The sequence below is a fragment of the Anastrepha obliqua genome, chromosome 5, assembly GCF_027943255.1.
Source record: "Anastrepha obliqua isolate idAnaObli1 chromosome 5, idAnaObli1_1.0, whole genome shotgun sequence".
Taxonomy (NCBI): domain Eukaryota; kingdom Metazoa; phylum Arthropoda; class Insecta; order Diptera; family Tephritidae; genus Anastrepha; species Anastrepha obliqua.
In genome coordinates, this window is record NC_072896.1 from 109,669,689 (window position 1) to 109,693,418 (window position 23,730).

The following is a 23,730-nucleotide window of genomic DNA, read 5'->3' on the forward strand; positions in this document are numbered from 1 at the left end:
TAATTGAGGTTATATACCGTTAATGTGCCGAATTGTCTCATCCTTTAGCTCTTGAATTGATGCTGGCTTATCGATGTACACCTTTTCTTTCAAATAACACCAAAGAAAGAAGTCCAACGGGGTAAAATCACATGATCTTGGCGTCCAATTGGCATCGCCGCGACGTGAGATTATTCGGCCATCAAATTTTTCGCGCAAAAGAGCCATTGTTTCGTTAGCTGTGTGACAAGTGGCACCGTCCTGTTGAAACCACATATCGTCCACATCCATATCTTCCAATTCGGGCTATAAAAAGTTCGTTATCATCTCACGATAGCGAACACCATTCACAGTAACTGCCTGACCGGTCTCATTTTGGAAAAAATACGGCCCAATGATGCCGCGGCCCATAAACCACACCAAACAGTCAATTTTTGTGGGTGCATTGGTTTTTCGGCAATCACTCTTGGATTATCATTCGCCCAAATGCGGCAATTCTGTTTATTGACGAATCCACTGAGGTGAAAATGTGCCTCACCACTGAAGATGATTTTCTTAACGAAGTGCGCGATATACATTTTGATTTGAACGCCCGTTTTCATAATAAGCCTGAATAACTTTAACGCGTTGCTTGATTGTGTATCTTTCCATGGTTCAAATTGAGTTAGTCTGAAATTGAAAAATGTCAAATGAAATGCAGAAAAAAACTTGACGTTTAGGTGTGGTTCACATTCAACATCGGCCCTTGAACCACCCTTTATTATCTTGGTGGACATTCCAATTATTATTTTATTACAAAAATGTTTCCTTTTTCGTGAAATGGCAGTAATAGATCAATAATTTTTTTTAGTTATCTAAATCTTAGCGAACCAATTTTTCTCTATATCTATCGATATTTATTACTAACTCATTATCTGTAATACAAAATTGTTCATGCTTCCCAGTACAGTTCGAAATGTGCAACAAAATTAGATTATGTGATGAAGTGGAATTATTTTAAAATACCTGGCACGGAATTTTATGAAAGATAGGCCGAGCATTTCGCTGATGATACCGAACGCAAGAGCGCAGCTGTTAAAGACGTAGAAAACTATCAAGCCGCTGACGATAATAATAAGAACTAGGAATACACCAAGTAACGTAGAAGCATTCGTTCATTTTATTATTGGCTTTTAATCTTCATGCAGATACTCAAACGCTTTAGATCAGTGCACATATGAAATGTACTCACAAAGTGGCACACATACAACTACACAGAATAAAAACTAAAAATTCATATCTAAATTGAAGCAAAATCTATGAGCGTTGCATTATTGTTATGTGCTTCCGGGCATTTAATATCATGTAAGTACTTGTTTTATCTCAAGACGCTTGCAATTGCTGGCGTATTTGACGCTTCTCCGATAGCATTGTGCCGTACGGGCGAATTGTGATGTAGTAGATGATTTCCACGAAACTCAAAAGACTGGCGCCAACGAAAAGGCCGGTAGTGCCACCAATGGATACTAGAGAGGGGAGAAAATATGAAAATTGAAATATATAGTAAATTGTACAATAGATATTTTATACTAGAAAAATTGTTGGAAGTTATAGGGTGTTACCAATGGAAGTCAACAAAGAGAACAATAAGTAGCTTTTACAGTTTTTCTTTGATAAAGGCGAAAATGCAAGCCAGGCCGCTGAAATTGTGAAGGGCACTGAAATTGTGTAACAGCTAATTACGTTTCGTCGATTGCGTTCAGGAATTTTTGGTGTTAAAGAAAATGTCGATAATGTGGAAAATGTCGATAAAATCACAGTAATATTCGAAGTTGATTGGCATGTTAGTAGTCATAGAGCTAAAGATCGCCCATAAAACAGTTTTATACCATTTGCGCAAAAATTTTCGGAAAAATAATGGATTTCTTTTAGCCCAAACTAATATACCCTATGATCAAAAAGCACCGGGAATGTTTAATTTAAACGAACCGCGCACGTGGGAACCGGTCCATATTTTTTTCTTATGTTGGTAGGACTGTAAGACACACATCTGTCACTGTTTAGCGTCATCGAATTATTAGCGTCTGCCTGGCCGGCCGGAAATGTGGGCAAACAATTCTTGGATTTTGCATGATGATAACGCGCCATCGTACCGAGTCCAAATTGTGCTGGATTATTTGACCAAATACCAAGTAAATACCATCGTGCAAGCACCGCATTCACCTGATATGGCCCCTTGCGACTTCTTTTTATTTCCCAAGCTGAAGTTACCACTTCATGGAAGGAGATTTCAGTCGATAGAGGAGATCAAAGAGAATGCGACGAGGGAGCTGAAGGCAATCCCTTCTTCGGCCTACCAGCGGTGCATGGAGGACTGGGTTAAACGTTGGCATATGTGTGTTGCTTCAGACGGGTCATATTTTGAAGGAGATAAAATAAATTTGCTTGAAATTTAACTCTGTTTTTTTTTTATATAAACATACCCGGTACTTTTTGATCATAGGGTATTCCAAGCAGCGACGTGATTATCCAAAGCTTTCAAGAAATTGGACTACAGTAAATTATCGTTTTTTTTTTTTGGCTCTTTATTTTTATATGAATGTAAGTTTTGTTGAAAGTCTGGAGATTTTAGGCGATTCTAACCGAAAACCAAAACGTCGAGAAGTATTTTTTGTACCAAAGCTCATCTTAGGGGCGACTTTCATTTAAAATAAATTACAGACTCAGACTCGTCGTACTCGAAAACCCCAAGAAAGAACATTTGATGGTAAACATTTTTGCATTTATTTTTGTTTTAAATACTCCTCCGCTTAAAATCGCGAGCGCGAAAAGAAAAATTGTTCTATGTATAAACAACGTTAAATAACTGGAGCAGGTAATTTTAATAATTTTTTATGAAATTATATTGTAGTTTGTACACCTACAAAAAACCCATATAATTCCAGGTTTCAAGTCTTGTGCAAAATTAGAAAATAGAAATCAGAAATATTTGAAATTTTTTATTCAGAATTTTTAGAAAAATCAGGTAAACAGTTTTATTGCCCATTAAGTTATGGTATTATTAAGAACCGGCTCCTAGGGTAGTGGCTTCTCCAAAAGTTTAATATTTGACTCTAAAGCAGTTTTGTATTGCTGCCAAACAAGGTATTTCCTTTTCAAAAACGGCAGTGAGAAATTTCGAGGGCTGGAACGTATTTTTGAAGTGAAAACTTCTTTAGAATCGTTGGGAGTGATTTGAGACTCGATGAAACGAAAAAGCGACACTCTTGGCTACGAAGCGTTATATGTTGATATACGTATGTATATGTGTGTGGCTGCGTACTGCTGAGCCACGCTAGTATAGTGAGTATTGTAGTATGTATAATATACTACACTGCCTATTACTTGCTTTGGTGTTTAATTCAAGCGTCATACGTATGTATGTTTGTATGTATGCTAATACGTATGTGTGCGCGCCTGCGTATTACGGAGCCACGGTGAGCGAAAAGGCATTATGTATACCTATACTACACTACCTAATAAATACTTGCTTAGACCAAGCGTCCTACGAATGTTTGTGTGTATGTTAGTACGTCTGTGTAATATACGCGTTACGACGCTCATAATAGCAACCGCGTGTGCTGTATTGCGTCCGTATTTTTATATTCGTAAATATTTTCATTTTTAAATATTTACCGCAATTATGCCGAAAAATAATGCAGAAAAGTGTCGTGAATATCGACAGAAAAAAACAAAAAGAAAATAAAACTAAAAAAACCGCAAAGACTTCAACAAAACGTGTAGTGAATTTCGTGCACGCCGAAAAACATTACGAAATGCGCAACCTAGTGTTTCTATTGTGCATAACAATGCATCCACTGTGCAAAATAGTGAAAACGATCATCGTAAGTACTTTAATATTTTCAAATTAACAAATTTTTCTGTTTATGCTCATAGATTAAATGCATAACCTACATGCACCATGTGTATAACCTTATTTGTCATTGTCTTTTCAGACGATTTCCAAGTGGATGTATCACATGTGCAAGGCAATGCTCCAAATGAACATGATAATGAAAATGATCATTGTAAGTACTCAAATATTTTTGCATATGTAAAACTTTACTTTCTCAATTGGACCTTATTACTTAACGCATAATATAAATTGCTTTTCAGGGGACCCTCAGACAGATGTTCAACCTGAGATTCCATACTCACAATTTCGTCGAAATAAAGTTGCCCATGAAGAATTCCGCAAAAAGTTTTTGGGCAATCCCTTCGGTTATGCGTGCTCTGTGTGTGATCGATTGTGGTTTAAAAAATGTGTAACAATCGCACTAAATCGACAACACGATCAAAAACAACAATTGACGCGGTATTTCAAAGATATGTTGACAACATCGAAACCAAAGCATTTGTATCATATTTTAGCTTTCATAAGCTACTCGTATCATTTGTTGAAATTGAAAACATTGAGGATGAATAATAATAAAATGAATAATGAAATGAATGACAAGACAGTGTTTAGACAGACAATAAATGACATTCATCGGGAGACCGTCACCACCTTCTTAAGCTCTCGGCCACCGAATGCGGTAATCGGAGTCCAACCAGCACCTACAGCAGATGAAGAGCTCAAGCTTCCCCGTGAGACCCGCATAACACTGGCACAATTACGTTCTGCATACTGTGGCAGGTTAAACTCCTACTTATCCAGAATTGGCCCCCACATACCAAACATATGACCTGCATGTGAAGGCACCCCGCACGACACTAACCACCTTTTCACATACCCCTTAAAACCCACTCATCTAACCCCCTCTCCTTCTGGACCCAACCTGTCGAAACAGCATGTTTCCTGGGCCTATCTTTAGATGAGCTAAACGAAGATGACCGGTGATATACACTAAACTAACAGGGCTTGTATTACTGCTACAACAACAACAAAAACAACAACTGATTTCCCGCATTTTTAAGACAAACCTACCACAAACCAAGGGTAAATGTATTTCAATTCTGTAAATTTTTACTCCAGTTAGTAAAAAGTATGCAACCCACTCACCTACTAAATCCAATTTTCCACGCACCACATTTCGCTTATAACGCTCTGTTGGCAACTCTATCAATGAGATCTCTACTTGAGCTAAAGGATTTTGATTTTCATAAATGCTGCAGTTCCAAAAACAAAACAAAAATAATACCAATAATAATAATTACTTAAATGGCACAAGCCTTTGCTTTGTGGTAAGCAACTTGAATTCAGATTTTCTTTATCAAATTCTAGTTTCCATTCCATTCAATATTTTCAATTCTCTTCTCATACTTCTCTTTGCTGTCATGTACGGTGGATATATCGACTTCTGTGCAGGATGGCAAGCAATCGCACACCAGCCCCCTGCGTCCACGCGACCACTTGGCTATGATCACCGATAAGTCCTCATAATTGCGATTCAAGCATTCCAACCCATCCATATTGCACAGCTGCCAATCTGGTGTATTCGGTGAGAGATGACTGGAACAGTTGCATAGTTCGATTTGACGATCCTTGCGGCATTGCACCGTGCAGGCGGAGTAGCTGTAGTAACGATGGACATCCAAATTATTTTCATCGCTGAAGCGGCAATTGCGTTGTGCTACACTGGTTGCGCGAATTTGTTCATCGTTTTGAATGTCGCGCTTGGAAATGTGGCGACTGAGAAGAGAGAGAACAATTTAGTTGGTGATAGTTATAAAAAGTTTGGTGATAGTTATAAAAAGTTTAAAAAATGTTAGGTGGAGTATACAGATAATTTTGATTGTATTTTTTTAGGAAATAAAATTGCATTTGTCAAACTTCAACCTGTTGTACTTAAACTAATGATGTGAGAAAAAAGCGCTTCAGGCATAAATATTTATGGGAAAACAAATAATTTTTTTGCAAAATTTTTTTCTTATTTTTTCTTTAATAAAAAAAAATGTATGTTTTGATTAAACATTTTTGGGATTTTTTTTTATATCACTACCTATTTTTAAAAAACTCCGTTTCTTAGATTTTTTTCTTATTTTTTTATTAAAACCCCCTCTCAGAATGTTTTCTTATATTTTCTTATTAGCTGTGCTCAGTAATACGTGAAAGTTTCATAGTTTGATTCCCATAACTTTTCGAGTTAAATTCAAATGCATGCAGCGAAAAATAGGTACGGTGAAAAATCGGTGCAAAATACTGCTTTAGTGAAGCGCACGAAGCGGCCTTACGTAAACATTAATAAGCAGATACACTCTCAATATCTTTGAAAATTTACATTGGAATTATTAAAAAAAAGTTGTTTGATGAAGACCTTTTTTTTCTTGTTCACTCCTCTCAGGAGCAAAGGGTCTCAACAAAGATTCAGCCTTAGTTGGTTTCGTTAATCTATTTTGATTTCTGACAGGGTAGGTGATTCGCCTGCCGCTGAAGGCCATTAACTTAGCTAAATTATGAGTTTATATTTTATTGTTTTGTTTTTTATTTATTTATATAGATATTGTCAAAGCTTTCAGAACTGCTTATATATTTATGTTAGGTACGCAATAATCTTCCAACATTCAGATATTGAAGGTATAAGTTTACGTGGCACTTGAGATACTTGAGTAATCATAAAGGGTGGTTAAATTTAAAGGGCCGATGTTGAATGTAAACCACACCTAAACGTCAAGTGTTTTTGCATGTCATTTGACATTTTTTAATTTCAGACTAATTCAATTTGAATCATGGAAAGATACACAATCGAGCAACACGTTAAAATTATTCAGGCTCATTATGAAAACGGGCTTTCAAATCAAAATGCACATCGCGCACTTCGTGATTTTTTCAGTCAATTTAGTCGTCCAAATGTGCGTACGATAGGAAAAATTGTGCAAAAGATTGAACAAACCGGGTCTGTAGGAGATGCGAAAACACCAGTGCATGCTCGTACAGCTCGTACTGCAGAAAATATTGCTGTTGTTCGCGATAGTGTGGTTGAAGAGCCGTCCACCTCAACTTGTCGTCGTGCCCAACAATTGCACCTCTCACGCTCGTCGTTGATGAACATTATGCATAAAGACTTGCATTTACACGCTTACAAGGTGCAATTGGCTCAAGAACTAAAGCCTCTTGGTCTTTTCAAGCGTCGTCAATGGTCAGAATGGTGGCAAGAAATGGCAACAGTGAATGACCAATTTTCGAAGAAAGTCATCTTCAGTGATGAGGCACATTTTCACCTCAGTGGACTCGTCAATAAGCAGAATTGCCGCATTTGGGCGAATGATAATCCAAGAGTGCTTGCCGAAAAACCAATGCACCCACAAAGAGTGACTGGAGTTTGGTGCGGTTTATGGGCCGGCGGCATCATTGGGCCGTATTTTTTCCAAAATGATTCCGGTCAGGCAGTTACTGTAAGTAGTGTTCGCTATCGTGAGATGATAACGAACTTTTTATGGCCCGAATCGGAAGATATGGATGTGGACGATAAGTGGTTTCAACAGGACGGCAGGACGGTGCCACTTGTCACACAGCTAACGAAACAATGGCTCTTTTGCGCGGAAAATTTGATGGCCGCCAAGATCATGTGATTTGACACCGTTGGACTTCTTTCTTTGGGGTTATTTGAAAGAAAAGGTGTACGTCGATAAGCCAGCAACAATTCAAGAGCTAAGGGTTGAGATAATTCGGCACATTAACGGCATAGAACCTCAATTACGCCTCAACGTCATCGAAAATTTGAACCATCAGATGGAGGTGTGCCGCCGTAATTGAGCTATACCAATATTATCATAATAAAGCGAAATGACAATAATTTATTAAAAAAATTGTATCTTATTCAAAATCAACACCGACCCTTGAAACTTAACCACCCTTTATATATTCATATGAATGACAGCCCACACACAGCGTTGCAATTTTAATCTTAAACAAAATCGCAGCATTAATGAGCCAGGGCGCGCAAATTGATCAGTAGATAAACAACACTTTTTATCGGAAATTTATAATCAATGTATTTTTTTTTAAATGTAAACATTTTATTTAATTCAGATTAAATTGGTATTTAATCAATCCATCCACTGATGCAATACCAAAACATATAAAGCGTGGGCAAAAGTAGAGCTTTTTACGTATTTTGATGATTTTTATGTGTCAGTAAATTTGCAGTCACTGAGCAGAGTTTTTTTAGAGCCTCTTGAATAAATGGAATCTAAAGTTGTGTTTTCTGATTTTTAGCCTTTTTCATATTGTTTGATAAATTTAAGTAAATCAGTTTTTCGGTAAACAATTATATATTAGTTTTAATTGTACGGTTATAATGAAACCTAAACCTTAAAATAAACGGCCTGTCAATCAAGGAAGCTGAGTTCAATTGTATTATATTTTTTTAACGCTTTTCGACGAATGGAAAGCTTTACTTACGTTCTTATGGTAGGTACTTACACAAATGAGACGTAAGGTCCAACCACTAGATAATCGGTTTTGGGTGTAACTAAAGTCGGTACCTCCTCTTCGCCAAGTATGAAAACCTAAAATTAGACAAAAAAAGGTAAAAAAAATTAGGCAAATGAAGTATGGAATGGTTTAATATAATGGAATAAATTATACGCAGTTTTACTTAGTCAAAAAAGAAGGTCTGAAGAATTTTACCTAAAATTGGGCATTACATTTTACACAGGTTAGGTTGTAGAAGTTAGAACACAAAATCGGCCTTTGGTGGTACCAAGAGATGAGAACTTACACTCTGAATTTTAATAATCCCTCATCGAAAGAAAAGTTCCAAAACCAAGGTACTTAAGCCTACCCCCCCTTACAGGGTCATATTAGATACTTTTTTATTATTTATTATTTTTTAATAAATATTACTCAATTGAAATTAGAATGGTATTATTTGAAAGCATCATTTTTCAAGGACGTAGGGTTGAGTCTCTTTATGCAAATATTGGGTTGTGTTACAAGAGAAGCTCTAGAAAACCGACAGTATTACTTTATATTAGCGAACGTCTAAACATCAATTTTAAGGTCCATCCGAACCGCTTAAACTTCGGCCAGTTTCAGCCGAGGCCCACCCGAAACCAAATCGATCACTTAAAAGGTCCAAGTAATAAACAAGCAATGCTTTTTTAAAAATCTAATATTTTTTCTAATAAAAAACGAAAAGAAGGTTGATAAATTTCAAGCACATTAATTTCAGATCATAGCATATACTTGGCGATATCTATCAGCATTTCATTGTATGAAAATTTGCCTTTACTTTAACTCAGCGAGGCATAGTAAATTGAATACTCTGAACCTCATTTTCTCGACACTTTGGTTTTTGGGCAGTTTGGTATGTTAGTTATACCATAAAGTAGTTATAAATGTCACTTACTGTAGCTTCCGTGTGCAATTCCATCTTTAGAGATCCAAGTCCGGTATATCGATTTGAGTACATGTTCAGTTTTGCGCCAGTATTTTTGCTAAAAAAAACAGTAAATTAAAAGGCACATAATAGGATTCATATTTGTTAAAAGTCTTTATAGAAACTGTCATGCCATTTTACGTACATACTTCTCCATATGTTTTCTCTCATAATAAATAGATTTTTTTTTATAAATATTCGAAATTGTGGTATTGTTAAAATCTACTTGGAGCTTGGAGAAGGGGCTCGGCCAAACATCTAATAGAAGTGCACGCGCCAATTACCTATGTATTTATGCATATACTATATATATTTTTTTTAACTGCTTGATATTTTTTTTTTTTTTGCGAAATGTGGCATTTAAAAATTTTGTACTGCAAAATTTTGTATTAGAAATTCTGAAAACCGTAGGGATACGGAAAGAAGTGCGCACTTTTCTCTCACTTGCTCTCAAAATTTTTAATACAGAATATTATATAAGTATATAAACAACGTTAAGTAACTGTAGCCGGAGATTTTACTGAGAAATTTTTACAATTTATTTGTTTCATATTGAGTTTTAATAGTTTTTTAATGTAAATAAAATTCATTCTACTATGAAAACCATGTTAATTAAAATTTCAAAAATTGTGAAAAAAAATTTAACAAAATTTCATCAAAATTTCAAACTTTTTATTCAGCATTTTTTTTAAACATTTCGAATATATATTTTTATACTCCATGGACTTTACAACCAGTTGCGGACTAGTCCCATTTGAAAATGCCATAGATTGTGTAAAATGCCACTCCTAGTAAAAAATAAAAAAAATGTACTTTGCGACCAGTCACGGACTCATTCCCGACTGACTAGTCCCATTTTTTTTATTGTGTAAAGTAACTATCCAATTATTAAACAAAAAAAAATTCGCAAGGCCTTTTTGAGAAGTATTGAAAACTTTTTTTTTGTTCTCATGTAATTTTAATAATTTTTTGCGAAAATGAAGTTCATTCTACCACAAAAACCCATGTAGATAAATTCAAGTTTTCACAATTTTTTTTGTTGGCGGTCTTGTGCATCTTCTCTACTTAACGAATGCTCGACAGTTTAGTTTTTTGGAAACATAACTTAGACCTTTTTCTTTACAGTACTTAAAAAATAAATTATTATGGTCAAATGAAATTTGCATAAAGAATTTTTTACCAAGAATATTAATTCTACATTACTATATTTTGTCTTTACAGAATTTTAAAAATACGGAAAATGAATCAAAGGAATTTTTTCTGTTTAAAATTTGTTTTACCCTGAATTCCAAAAAAATATTGAATGCAGAATTTAACACATTTGCCATAAATTTTGATATATTTTTATATTAGGAATTTTTTCTGAATTTTCCACTCTTACCCTGCTTGCAGTGAATTGATGGCATAGCAAATGCCCAGCTCAGTTTCCATGCGATGGAAGTATTTGCAACATTCGAACGCTTTATTATTCCACATACAGTTCTGTATGGAATCCTGGCAGCTGCTGCGCACCAGTTCAGCGTAGTACGAGAAATTTGAGTAGAAACAATTTTCTGCAGGCTCTTCCCCGCCACACTCATGCACCGTGTGATAGGATTCGCCGCGAAAGAAGGATATCTCGCTAAGCACCTCCTCCAGTGTGAAGTCGTGATCGGCGCCCCAGAGTCTAAAGGAAAAGTCAGAAGCAAAATGATAAAATAAATATTCTGTCAAATAGCAGACGTAAAGTTAAGTCCTCACCGTTCGGCCACTTCTTGTATACGATCCATATTTTTTGACTCACAAACAATAATTGCTGGAAAATTAGTATCCCAATCGCGATAGGAGCTCTCTACACCAAAACTGATAGCATTGTTTTCGAATGCATCTATAGAAATATTTTATTTAAACAAACTTCTTTTGCTAAAAATCGTTGACACGAAAATTAATTTACCCAGTGATATGTTAATCAATCGCCAAGAGGCTAGCCAGGATGCTATTAAGCATAGCCCCCAAAACAATCTCTCCACCCACGATGCATCTTTGTCCACAATGAATTTTGCGCCATGCAAAGTCGAATTTTCAAAATATTCCTCAACGAGTCGCCGTAAACGCATGATTTGCTTCAAGCGGATATGCGAGATTGACCAAGCGAGCAATGGGTACTCTCCTGGCTTCTGTGAACGGGGCAATGGTTCGTGTGAAGTAATTGCTTAGGCTTTGCAGGAAAATAATACGACACTTATAAAGCAATTACGGTTTTACGATTATCTCTTATCTAAGCATGTTTTATGAAACCATTGAATGGCAGCCATTGGTTGGCAGGTGTTGCAGTTCACATGAAATTAGAAGTTTGGAGCAAAGCTGTGGATTGTTAAAGGAAGTGAACCACTCGCAAAATGACTAATCAATCAATGTTTTTGCAGGTGAAAGATAATGAATTTCCCCACAAACTGTTTCTGAGAAACTGATTAATTTCAGATTTTATTTGATTTATTTTTTTTTTGTTGTAAAAAAATGTAAAATCTCGTACTTGTACTTTTTGTATATTTCTTTTTCTGCATCTGCTCTCTTAGAAAATAGCTGTATTTTTGATTTTTTCTTTGTTTTGCAGACGATGTTAGGCGTTTACTTCCATAAAAAAGCTGTCGTTATATGGAGAAAATACGCAAGACCAGCAAAGAAATATTTGTAAAAAATCAATGCGATTTTTGAGTTACTTCAAACGTGCATTTTATTGAACCAAAGTTCAATGTAGCATAACCCTGCATGAGTATTGGAGCTTTTTGTAAAAATTCTGAAGAAAAGTTTTGAAATTTTCCTGAAAATTTGGTAAGTTTTATTTTAATTTGCGCTAAGTTTGAACTTGGTTTTATATGGTAAAAAGAATTTTTTTTCTCAAAAAATTCTTGGAATTGAAAATTAAATAAATTCATAAATTATAAATAAATCAAAATTGTGAATAAGTCCTTGCTAAACATTTTTTATTGGAGATTTCAAGAGACATTTTACACAGTCACATGAAAAGTACATGAAAAGTGGGACTAGGCCAAAATGGGACCTCGGCTGGTCGTAAAGTAAAATGTTTAATTTAAGTTATTTTTTGAGTTATTTCAAACTTACTCTTCGTTACATCAAAGCTCAAAGTGCCATAAATCTGCATATTGGAAATTTTTGTAAAAATGCTGAAGAAAAATTTTGAAATTTTAGTGAAAATTTGTTATTTCTCTTTATTTTTCACAAAGTTTGAAGCTTCGATTTATAGGTATGGTTTTCGTGATAGGACGAACTTGCTTTTCATAAAAATTTATTTAAATTAAAAACGAAAAAAATTAATTTTCAAAACTTGTCGATAAATCCGTAAGAAGCATTGATGTATTTGTTGTTTGGATAGATATTTTATACCATCAAATAAAAAATGGAACTAGTCCGGAATGAGTCCGTGACTGGTCATAAAGCAAAATTTTTTTATTTAATATTTAGAGATACATTTTTCTCAATCAAATAAAAAAATGGGACTAGTCCGGAGTGAGTCCGCAACTGGTCGCAAGGTAATTTTTTTTTATTTATTATTTGGAGAGAATTATTAGAATGTTTTATTTAATATTTGCAGAGACATTTTACGCAATCAAACAAAGAAATAGGACTTCTTCTTCTTCTTAATTGGCGCGATAACCGCTTACGCGATTTTGGCCGAGATTAACAAAGCGCGCCAGTCGTTTCTTTCTCGTGCTAACCGGCGCCAATTGGACACACCAAGTGAAGCCAAGTCCTTCTCCACCTGATCTTTCCAACGCAGAGGAGGCCTTCCTCTTCCTCTGCTACCACCAGCTGGTACCGCATCGAATACTTTCAAAGCCGGAGCGTTTGTATCCATTCGGACGACATGACCCAGCCAACGAAGCCGCTGGATCTTTATTCGCTGCGCTATGTCTATGTCGTCGTAAAGCTCATACAGCTCCATCGTCTGCGATATTCGCCGTTGCCAACGTGCAAAGGTCCAAAAATCTTACGCAGAATCTTTCTCTCGAACACTCCAAGCGTCGCTTCATCGGATGTTGTCATCGTCCAAGCTTCTGCGCCATACGTTACGACGGGCATGATGAGAGTCTTGTAGAGAAATAGGACTAGTCCGGAGTAAGTCCGCGACTGATCGTAAAGTACAATTTTTTTTATTTAATATATGGAGAGGCATTTGACACAATAAAATAAAAAATGGGACTAGTCTGGAATGAGTCCACAACTGCTCGCAAAGTAGCATGCGTCTAATACCTTTGACTGACTCTTTCATATGGAATGAACTGTTCCCTCATATTCGAGCAATTTCTATCTTGATACTAATTATATAATTTAATTTTGCAAAATTTCCCCCTGACGGTTCAATCATTTGTGATATACAGCCGTATATCAAAATTTTTTTTTATTTCTAATTAAAGCTTAAAATTTTGATAAGTCTTTTATGGAATTTTCTTCTTTTTTTTTGATATTCGGAAAAAGTTTTTTTTTTATTTTCGGAAATTTTTTTTTGTTTCCTATTTTATTGATTACACCTGTCGTATGACACTAAGTAATTCTTTCTACAGCTTGGATTTCATAACATTAATCATTGTCAATATTACATTTTGGTTAAGTTTTTGTGTGAGTTTACAAGTGTATGTACATAGCTTTAAATTATTCTATAATAGTTATTAGGTGAGTTGGGCTTGGTCGTTTGAGCCGCCTGGAGTTTGCCCTTTCTGTTGATGGAAGTTGTCGCATGTCAGTATTTGTATGGTTAATTAAACGGACAATGTGATTTGTGCTGCGTTTGCGGATGATTTCTGCTACTGTATCGATGTTGAGTTCGCGATGAATATCTTCGTTTGCGACGTACCAAGGTGCATTGGTTATAGATAGTTCTGATTATTTTTGATCATAGTTGTTGAATAATGTTAATGTTACTTTTACGTGCAGTTCGCCAGATTTCTATGCCGTATGCCCAGATTGGCACAATTACAGTTTTGTATATAGGGGTTTTATTCAGCAATGACAGTTTCGAACGCCTGCCAAGTAGCCAGTACAGTTGTGGGAATCTGTTTTTTACCTCATTTCTTTTCAACGTGATATGTTCTTTACAGAGAAGTTTGGAGTCAATAGTCATTCCAAGGTATCTTGCTTTGGTGTCCATCGGGATTTGTGAATTGTTTATTGTCAGATTCTTGTGTCTTACTTTCGTGCTAGAATAAACTACATGAATTATTTCGCCACTATTGTTAGTGTTTTGTTGGAAATCTGTTGTTACTTGTTTGTTGCTGCTTCTAAGGTTTTATGAGTTGCCAATAGGACGGTGTCATCTGCAAAAGTTGCTATCATGTCGATACTTGCAGGCAAGGGAATATCAGCTGTTTACAGCTTATATAGTACAGGCCCTAGTACACTGCCATGAGGTACACCGGCTTCCATGAGTTGAAAGTTAGAGTATTTGTCTCTATATTTCATATAAAAGTGTCTGTTTGATAAATAGCTTTTCATTAACAAATAGTAGTCAAGTGGAAGATACTGTTTAAGTTTAAATATTAAACCCTTGTGCCACACGCTGTCGAAAGAGAGAACTTGGATTTATATGGCTTTTGCTTATAATTCAACTTTGCATTTATAAAGTATTAGTGAATATTAAAAAAAAACAAAAGAAAGAGTCAAAACTGGTCAATACGTTGAGGTGCTATTATTTTGACAAGCGCTTTATCTTTTATTCAAATTTTTTGAATATTCATTTTCATTTCATATTCAAATTGGGTGAAGGAATTTGATTTATGTTTTAAGTTAAAAATTACTTATTAAATTTATTTTCGTCTTCTTTTTAATTGCCGCGATTTTAGTAAATTTGTTTTACTTATATATTTTAATATTATTTGAAAAATTGTGCTGCATTTATGGTTCATACTTATGGTTACTATAATCATAACATAAAGCGATTTAAAGTTAAATTACACCACGAAATAATTTCTCTGTTAGTTCTGTATTTGATGAAGCCAGTTGAGCATTCGTAAATACAGATGAAAAAAGAGAAAATTCGACACATTCTTCAGTAGCACTACGGCTATCCCGGAAATTTGGAGTCGGCGACAAAAAAAAGTACGCTGCTCATGGACCCAGTGGAATATCGAATGCAATAGCAAAACGCTGATTTCATGGATTCAGTTCGGGTAGGTCATTCGGCGAAAATTTTAAAAAATCAGGGAAATCGTGGAGTCGATACGGCATGGGATCTCTTATTTCTTTTCCCATTGAAGTTTATTTAGAAGACTGTTTTAATCATTTGTATAAGTCTAAATAAGACTACATCAATTTTTATTTAGTATTTATTCATTTTTTTGTTTGTTTTTTTATTTATTTTATTTTTATTGATTAATTCTTTAATTTTTTATTTATACATTTTTTGTTTATTTTTTTATTCTTTATTTATTAATTTTTTATTTTTTTTTTATGTATCAATTTTTTTGTTTGTTGTTTTTCTTATTTTATTTTTATTTATTAATTCTTTAATTATTTATTTATAAATTTTTTGTTTATTTTTTTATTTATTGATTTTTTATTTATTATTTTTATTTATTTATTTTTATTTATTAATTCTTAAATTTTTTATTTATAAATTTTTTGTTTATTTTTTATTTATTAATTTTTAATTTTTTTTTTATGTATCAATTTTTTTGTTTGTTTTTTTTTTTTTTTATTTATTAATTCTTAAATTTTTTATTTATAAATTTTTTGTTTATTTTTTATTTATTATTTTATTATTTTTTTTATGTATCAATTTTTTTATTTTTATTTTTTAATTCTCTAATTGTTTATTTCTAAATTTTTGGTTTATTTTTTATTTTTTATTTATTAATTTTCTGTTTTTTTTTATCTATCAGTTTTTTTCTTTGTTTTTCTTATAATTTTTTTATTAATTCCTTAATTTATTATTTATTAATTTTTTGTTTGTTTTTTGTTTTCTTTTATTTGTTTTTTGTTTATTATTTCTTATCACTAAAACACAGCTGTATTCATAAACATTTTTAGTATTGTATAAAACATCAATTTCATCATCGTAATTAAGTGAAAAAATGCTGAGAATTTTTTACTCCACCAAAATATATTTTAGCAACAACACTCAACTCATTTTCACACTACTGACGCTTCTTATTGAAAAAACTTAAAACTATCGCTATAAATTATTATGTACATATTTGGAATTTTCTTGTTTTTTTCCACCTCATTCTTTATTTGCTTGATGCGATTAACAAAAACAAAAGTACTAATTGTGAGCTATTCAAAATGCTTAATAAACTCATTAACTGCTGTTTCGCTAACTAATCTTTTACATAAATTATAATCGACTCATTAAACTTCACAATCGCCGATCAAACGTTCTTTTCCTGGTGAAGACAAATTGAAAGACACCTTTCTGATTAAATGACTCAACGGATTCTTTGCTTGCTAAGTTTAGAAAAACTTTTTAATAAAACGAGTTGTTTATGTTGTGATAATTTGTCATTAATACGAGAGGCACTATTAATATTGTCAGACTAAATTATAATAAAAAACCTAAAAAACGTATTAACTTCGATTAGATCCGTTATTCGTCAGCTGTCATCCGCCTATGTATGAAAGTTGTTTGCAGCTCCAAGATAAATTTATTAAAGGAAGTAAAATTAGTAGTAAACAATTTTGTACCGTTTTATGGTTTTTGCTGGAGCCAATAGTTGATGCGAAGGGCATATAGCTTGGCACATCAATGTTCTACTCTATCGAATATTGCAACAACAGCAACAGCCTGAGCTAGATGAAAGTTTTTCTTCTCAGAGGCATCAGAAGCCCTTTTACTGACTTCATCATAACAAGAATTTCTACCAAAATATAATATTAACACTCCAGAGTCGTAGAGTGTAAATTTTCAATCCATTCAGCGGCTAACAGATTTTCTATAAAAAGTATTTGTTGACGGTACGATAAGAATAAAATTTTTTAGTTATCCAGGAAAAATTTCATTTTCTGATGAATTCAATTTCTTAAAGGGCTTTGAAGTTTCAAATCACTAAATTTTTCAAACACTGGTTTTAAATAAAGGGTGATTTTGTAAGAGCTATAGGAAAGCCTTTGAAAAAAACACACGTAAAATTCAGAAAAATGCATGCAATTTTTATTTAAATCGATAGTACAGTCCATATAATTTAATGTTTGAAGATTATATCATGCAAATGTTGACCGCAACTGCGCTCTTGGCATACTCTTTCCAATGCTTCGGCCGCTATCTCACATATAACTGCTTTAATGTTGTCTTCGAATGCGTTAATTGAAGCAGGCTTGTCTGAATAGACATGAGCTTTAACACAGCCCCACAAAAAATAATCTAGAGGCGTTATATCGCACGATCTGGGTGGCAAATTGACAGGTCCCGAACGTGAAATAAAATGTTCACCGAACTCGCCTCTCAACAAGTCCATTGTTACGCGAGCTATGTGGCATGTGGCACCGTCTTGCTGAAACCACATGTCATGCAAGTCAAGCTCTTGCATTTTGGGCAAAAAAAAGTTGGATATCATTTTACGGTAGCGCTCACCATTCACAGTTACGTTACGATTCGCAGCATCTTTGAAGAAGTACGGTCAAATAATACCTCCAGCCCATAAACCGCACCAAACTCTGACCTTTTTTTATACATTGGTAGTTCTTGCAATTCTTCTGGCTGATCTTCAATCTAAAATCGACAATTCTGCTTATTTACGTACCCATTGATCCAAAAATGAGCTTCCTCGCTGAACACAATTTTTCGATAAAAAAGTTGATCTTCAGCCTTTCGCAAAATTTTCCACGTTGTTGAATAACAGAGGCCCAATTGCTGCGAACGGCAACGGATCGATAATTGATGGTCATCATTAACACTGGCGAATACAGCTGCGATATTTTCTTCAGTTCGCACTCTACGTAAGCGTTAAGCGATAAATTTTCTTAACAGAACACGCATTTTTATAATAAAATTCAATAATTTGCAAGCGTTGTTCGTTTGTAAGACGATTAATGGTTAAATTATAGACCAAACTGAAGATATTTGACAGTGAAACAAAACACGAAACGTGAGTCAGCTGTTTAAACCAACTGCTTAAAAAGATAATAGCTAAAAAATCACCCGTTAGTTAATCAAATTTTTGACGAAAGATTTTCTTCGCATTAATTTGCACTGATCCATTTAACTGGCTTCTAATACAAAAGCTAAATATTTCCTATAAAAATTCATGTTCACATATTTAATTTAATTCTAATACAAAAACCAAAAAAAAATATATTTTTTTTTACATTTTTCACTCGTGCAATAAATTCCAAAAGTATGGCCACTAAAATCTTGTTTTGGCATCACTAAATTTCGGACCTCGCATTGCTGCGTATTTGAAAAAGTCATAATTCGGCTTATTTGATAACAGATTCGAGACAAATTAACCTCACGTGGAAGGTCGCTTTTTACTACTTATTTATTACACATAGCGAGTGACGTCGTCATTGAACATGTCATATGTTTTGCTTCTTAATGTTAAAACAATTCAAAAGTCAAAGAAAAGTTAACGCAATATGCAATTAAGCGCATATGTTACTATTGGTGTTGCAGCAACAAATATGCGTCGAGTACTCACTTAAATGCATAATGCGTTTTGCCAAGCAAACCAAAGGTAATGGAGTCACATACTCGTACATATCGAATTCATTAAAAGTGAATGTAAATAAAGTTTCAGTGGATTTTCCCTTAGAAGAAGAAGTTAAAGACCTTCCTTCAAGTGGCAATGTTTCCAGCGGAGGCAGGCAATAGAAATTCCGGGCCGACAATGGCCTTGTGCGATGGCCATTATTGTTAAAAAAATTGATAGTATTTCACAAATGGAGGGACCTAAAGTTTTGAGCCGACTCCGAACTTATATAATAACAGGCGAAAATAATAAGGATATTAAATAAATATTCAGACGTTAGGCTGATGTATGCCACGGCTGCAGAGACGAGGAAAAGCTGAAGAATGTTCTATACTACCTCTGCGATTATTTCACTCTACTCAAGACAAACCAGCGTTACTATCATCCAACTTTTTCAAATGCCCGTATGAAATATAGTCAGCAAATATTCGCAGTTTTTTGGGCCCCAAAAAGGGTACTCATTGGCACAATTTTATTGGAAGGTATCGGGTGTTTTTTTAGCTGCATAAGAACTATCGATATAGATCATTATGGTTTGACAGTTGAGAATGATAAACTGACATTTCTGTTCAGTAAAGTTTGGCGAGTCATCTTGAATCGATAAACGCCAGAACAACGCTTCCAAATTGTGGAAATATACTTAGAAAAAAAATAATAAATCTATGCACGATATTCATAGAATGAAGTATTCTATCGTTTCCTAAATGTCGATTCGTTGTCGTTTTCAGCGTCCTGGCCTTTGGACTACGCGGAAAATTTTACGTAAGCATCTTGGCTTGCGTGCCTATAAAATACAACTTGTAAAAGAATTTAAGCCAAATGATCATCGTTTGCGTCGCATAGTTTTTTTTTTTGTTAGCCGCGGCGGACATATGCCGGATATTGTATTCGAAAAATAAAGAGCTTTATATTAGCCCTGAGAGTTGTGTCCGCTTACCGCACAGTATAAGCGGTTCAATGCCGATAGATTTACTAGCTTTTGAGAGGAAAAAGTTATAGGCATTAAAGGAAGAGGGAACGGAAGAAAGAGTTAGCAAACCTGCAGCTTACGAAATAAGGGATGAAACGCTATGGCAATGGCAAGACCGCTGGATTAACGAAACACGCGGTAGATGGACGGCTAAGCTAATAAAAGGCGACACTATATGGCACAGCAGGAACTTCGGTGTAGTTAATTTTTATACAAGCCAAATGCTTTCGGGGAATACCTTTCCAGAAATGCCTATTCAAAATAAGGAAAACCGAACACCGCGGTGATGCAGCCGAAGATGGCGCAGAGCAACTCTTTTTCCAATGCATGCGTTGAGAACAAAAATGTCGAATGCTAGAGAATGCAGTCGGTCACATAACCACTGAAAATGTAATCGACAAGATGTTAAGCAGCGAGGAAACGTGGGACATCATCATTCGCGGAAAGAATTCTCCGGACAAAAAAGCGGGACCTGTACTCGGGCATATCGGCACCTTTGTAATGAGGAAGGTGGAATGCCACTCTGAAGTAATGCGAAAGCGGTTCCAGGGTGGGCGACGGTTTCAAACGAGGGGGCGTTTTTTAGTCTCCGGACATACCATTGCTGCAACGACAGCTTTGATGATGCATTGGGTATTTTCAGCTCCCTCATACGCAAAAAACAAAAAAAATGCCAAAAATACTTCTGTTTCTTATTATCATTTTAAGTTCTGAAGCTCTTAAAAAACACTCGATACAAGGTGGCGCAAAATAAAACTGCCTATGCGTAAATTTATATTTTTTGCAAAGGTCGAAATAAAGATTTCCATCACTCAAAATCTTTTTTTTATTTAGTAAAAAAAATTTTCGAAAACCAAATTGAATATAAATTTTGCACCACCTTGTATAAAAATTAATGACAATACGATTTAAACAGCTTATGGGAGCCGCGATAAACTCTGTGCACGATGGCAATCACCTCAACTTAACTTCACTTAGATTCTCATCAGTAGAATTATTGCATTAAATATTTATTTGAATATTAAAATTTGTGCCTACTTTCAGCTTTCCTAGATTTAGAACCATCTGTAGCTCTATCGATTTAATCACGCTCTCCATACATTTACCCCTTTGTAGGTACAGACAAACATGTAAACGCAGATGCAGACCGCAAATTTTTGGTATGTTTGTGGTTTTTTTTTACGAGGAGGAAGCATCGAAAGCCTAACCTCGTCAGTGTGGGACTTTAGCCCGAACTAAACCTCCTACAGTCAAAGTACCGATCGCCCCGGTGCAACCGTTAAGTATTCGTCGGGAGGTGGTTTGAACACTAAGCTCAACGTCCGTTATTGTCCTGATGCAATACATCGAAAGTAGCATCTGCTTGTTGCCACCCCCTGTTTAGGTCATTTGATGAGAGAGACACCCCTGCCATAACAGTACTCCCCCACCCACCATACCTCTGTCCATACAATAGAAAAGTAAGTTTCTATGTCCGGTATCGTCAATTTACCTGTATCCAAATAAATTTTTCTATGTACATAGAAAGTGGTCCTACAGCACAACCGTAAGCTACTACATACATCTAACACTACAGGAAAGGTTACTATATCTCTTCCTCTTCTTAATTGGCGCGATAACCGCTTACGCGATTTTGGCCGAGTTTAACAAAGCGCGCCAGTCGTTTCTTTCTCGTGCTAACCGGTTCCAGTTGGACGCACCAAGTGAAGTCAAGTCCTTCTCTACCTAAGCTTTCCAACGCAAAGGGGGCCTTCCTCTTCCTCTGCCACCACTCGCTGGTACCGCATCGAATACTTTCAAAGCTGGAGCGTTTGTATCCATTCGGACGACATGACCCAGCCAGCGTAGTCGCTGGATCTTTATTCGCTGCGCTATGTCTATGTCGTCGTGAAGCTCATCGTTTCCTCGCCTGCGATATTCGCCACTGCCAACGTGCAAAGGGCCCAAAACTTTGCGCAGAATCTTTCTCTCAAACACTCTAAGCGTCGCTTCAATGGATGTTGTCATCGTCCAAGCTTCTGCGCCTACAACTACAGAATTTCAGCTATTTAGTACTATGCTTTCGCTTTTTCGCCTCCTCTCCATTTGTCTCAAATCATTGAGTACGAACGCAAACAATTTTTTAATACAATCCCATATTTCTCTAGATTGCAGCATGTGTGGAACAACATTGTCCGGTGTTATTGGTTCTGCTATTTGGTTCAGCAAAAACCCTCGTTCTTTACTATATCTTTGGCAGTGAAAGAAAATATGCTCCGCATTTTCATTAGCCTTGGCACAAAATGAGCATATAATTCCATCATCATGGCCATACTTGTGGAGATATTCTCTAAAACAACCATGTCCTGTCAGGAACTGCGTCATATAAAAGTCGACATTACCATGTTTTCTATCGACCCATGTGTGCACATTTCTAATGAGTCGGTGTGTCCATGTCCCTTTGGATGTTATATCCCAGCGTCTTTGCCATTGAGATAGACTCTCGTATCTGATTTCTTTGCGCTCCTCAGCTACTAAGGACCTGCCAAGGCTTCGACTTTTCTCTTACTTTCCACAGCCATTATATCTGGGGGCATTATGCCCAAAATTACCCAGATAGTTTCATGGGATACAGTGCGAAAAGCGCTTGCGACTCTAATAGCGCTCAGTCGAAACAGAGATTTTGTAATCTTGCCGTATGTTTCGTATTTTAGCGCTTGTCCCCATACCGGTGCAGCATACATTACAATGGATTGGGTAACTTTTGCCAGTAGTAGCCTTCTATTCTGGCTTGGCCCGCCTATGTTAGCCATTATTCGAGATAGCGCCGTGTTTACCCGTGCTGCTTTCTCACAAGCTTTTTCAATGTGCACTTTGAAGTTTAGGCGTGCATCAATCATGACTCCCAAGTATTTCAGGTACGGTTGGGTGTTGATGTTATGCCCATCTATGCTTAGTGTGATGTTCTCAATTTTTTTCTACTTGTGATCAAAACTGCCCATTTGGGTCTGTTGGGTGTACGCGTATATCTGTAGGTAGGAGGCAGACGCATACTTGAAAGTATATTTGTTTACAGATAATCAGCCGCGCAGTTGTGTTTGCGTCTGGTGGCGGCTGCCTTAGTTGAGTAGGGTTGTGCGTGACACATGCGGTGTCGAAGGCCGAAAGCGTGGGTTTTAAACACTACTTCCATTAAGTTATAATAAAATTGTAGAAAAAACAGTTCGCCCTTGGAAAATAATAAAAAAAGGCTCACTTGCTTCGAAGCTCCTCATGAAAAAAAGGCTGTTCCAAACTAATTCTCTGTGGGCAGCAAAGTGTTGGTCCCTGTGGCTGTACGAATAATCGGACGCTTACAAAAAACTGGTGGAGCAATTCGGCCTGAAACTGTCAACTTTTTATGCGCCATGTCAGTGTTGCTTATACCTTTGCAGATGCCAGCAATTGTGTTTGTGTACAAGAATGGCTAATGAAAAGCACTTATGTACTTGTTCTTGTTGCTATTGTTGTTGTTACTGTTGCTATTATGCAATTTTATGCAGATTCACATTACTTGTGGAAGACACCTCAGCCGTGTGGCAACATGTCATAAGGGTACTATTCGAATATTGTATTACTATCGAAAGAGTTATGCCTTGATTGATTGCACTTTGGTTGAAGGTGAGCTTTTACGCCACTTTAATATTGCTCGTGTCCATGTGTGTGTGTGTACATATTTTAACAGGTAATTTTGTAAGAACGTGTAATATGCAGAAATATGTAAATAATTAATGATTTATTT

General features: G+C 35.5%; 1 protein-coding gene across 1 annotated transcript; it reads right to left on the bottom strand.

The window, feature by feature from the left end:
- Window positions 1–1,341: 1,341 nt before the first annotated feature.
- LOC129249296 (sodium channel protein Nach) lies at window positions 1,342–11,416 on the bottom strand. Its single transcript, XM_054889019.1, has 8 exons — window positions 11,254–11,416; window positions 11,061–11,187; window positions 10,702–10,986; window positions 9,291–9,378; window positions 8,363–8,448; window positions 5,261–5,629; window positions 5,000–5,106; window positions 1,342–1,484 (listed from the first exon to the last, which is right to left on the bottom strand). Exons 1-8 carry the CDS (start codon window positions 11,414–11,416, stop codon window positions 1,342–1,344), a joined length of 1,368 nt encoding a protein of 455 aa, XP_054744994.1.
- Between the last annotated feature and the right edge of the window lie 12,314 nt (window positions 11,417–23,730).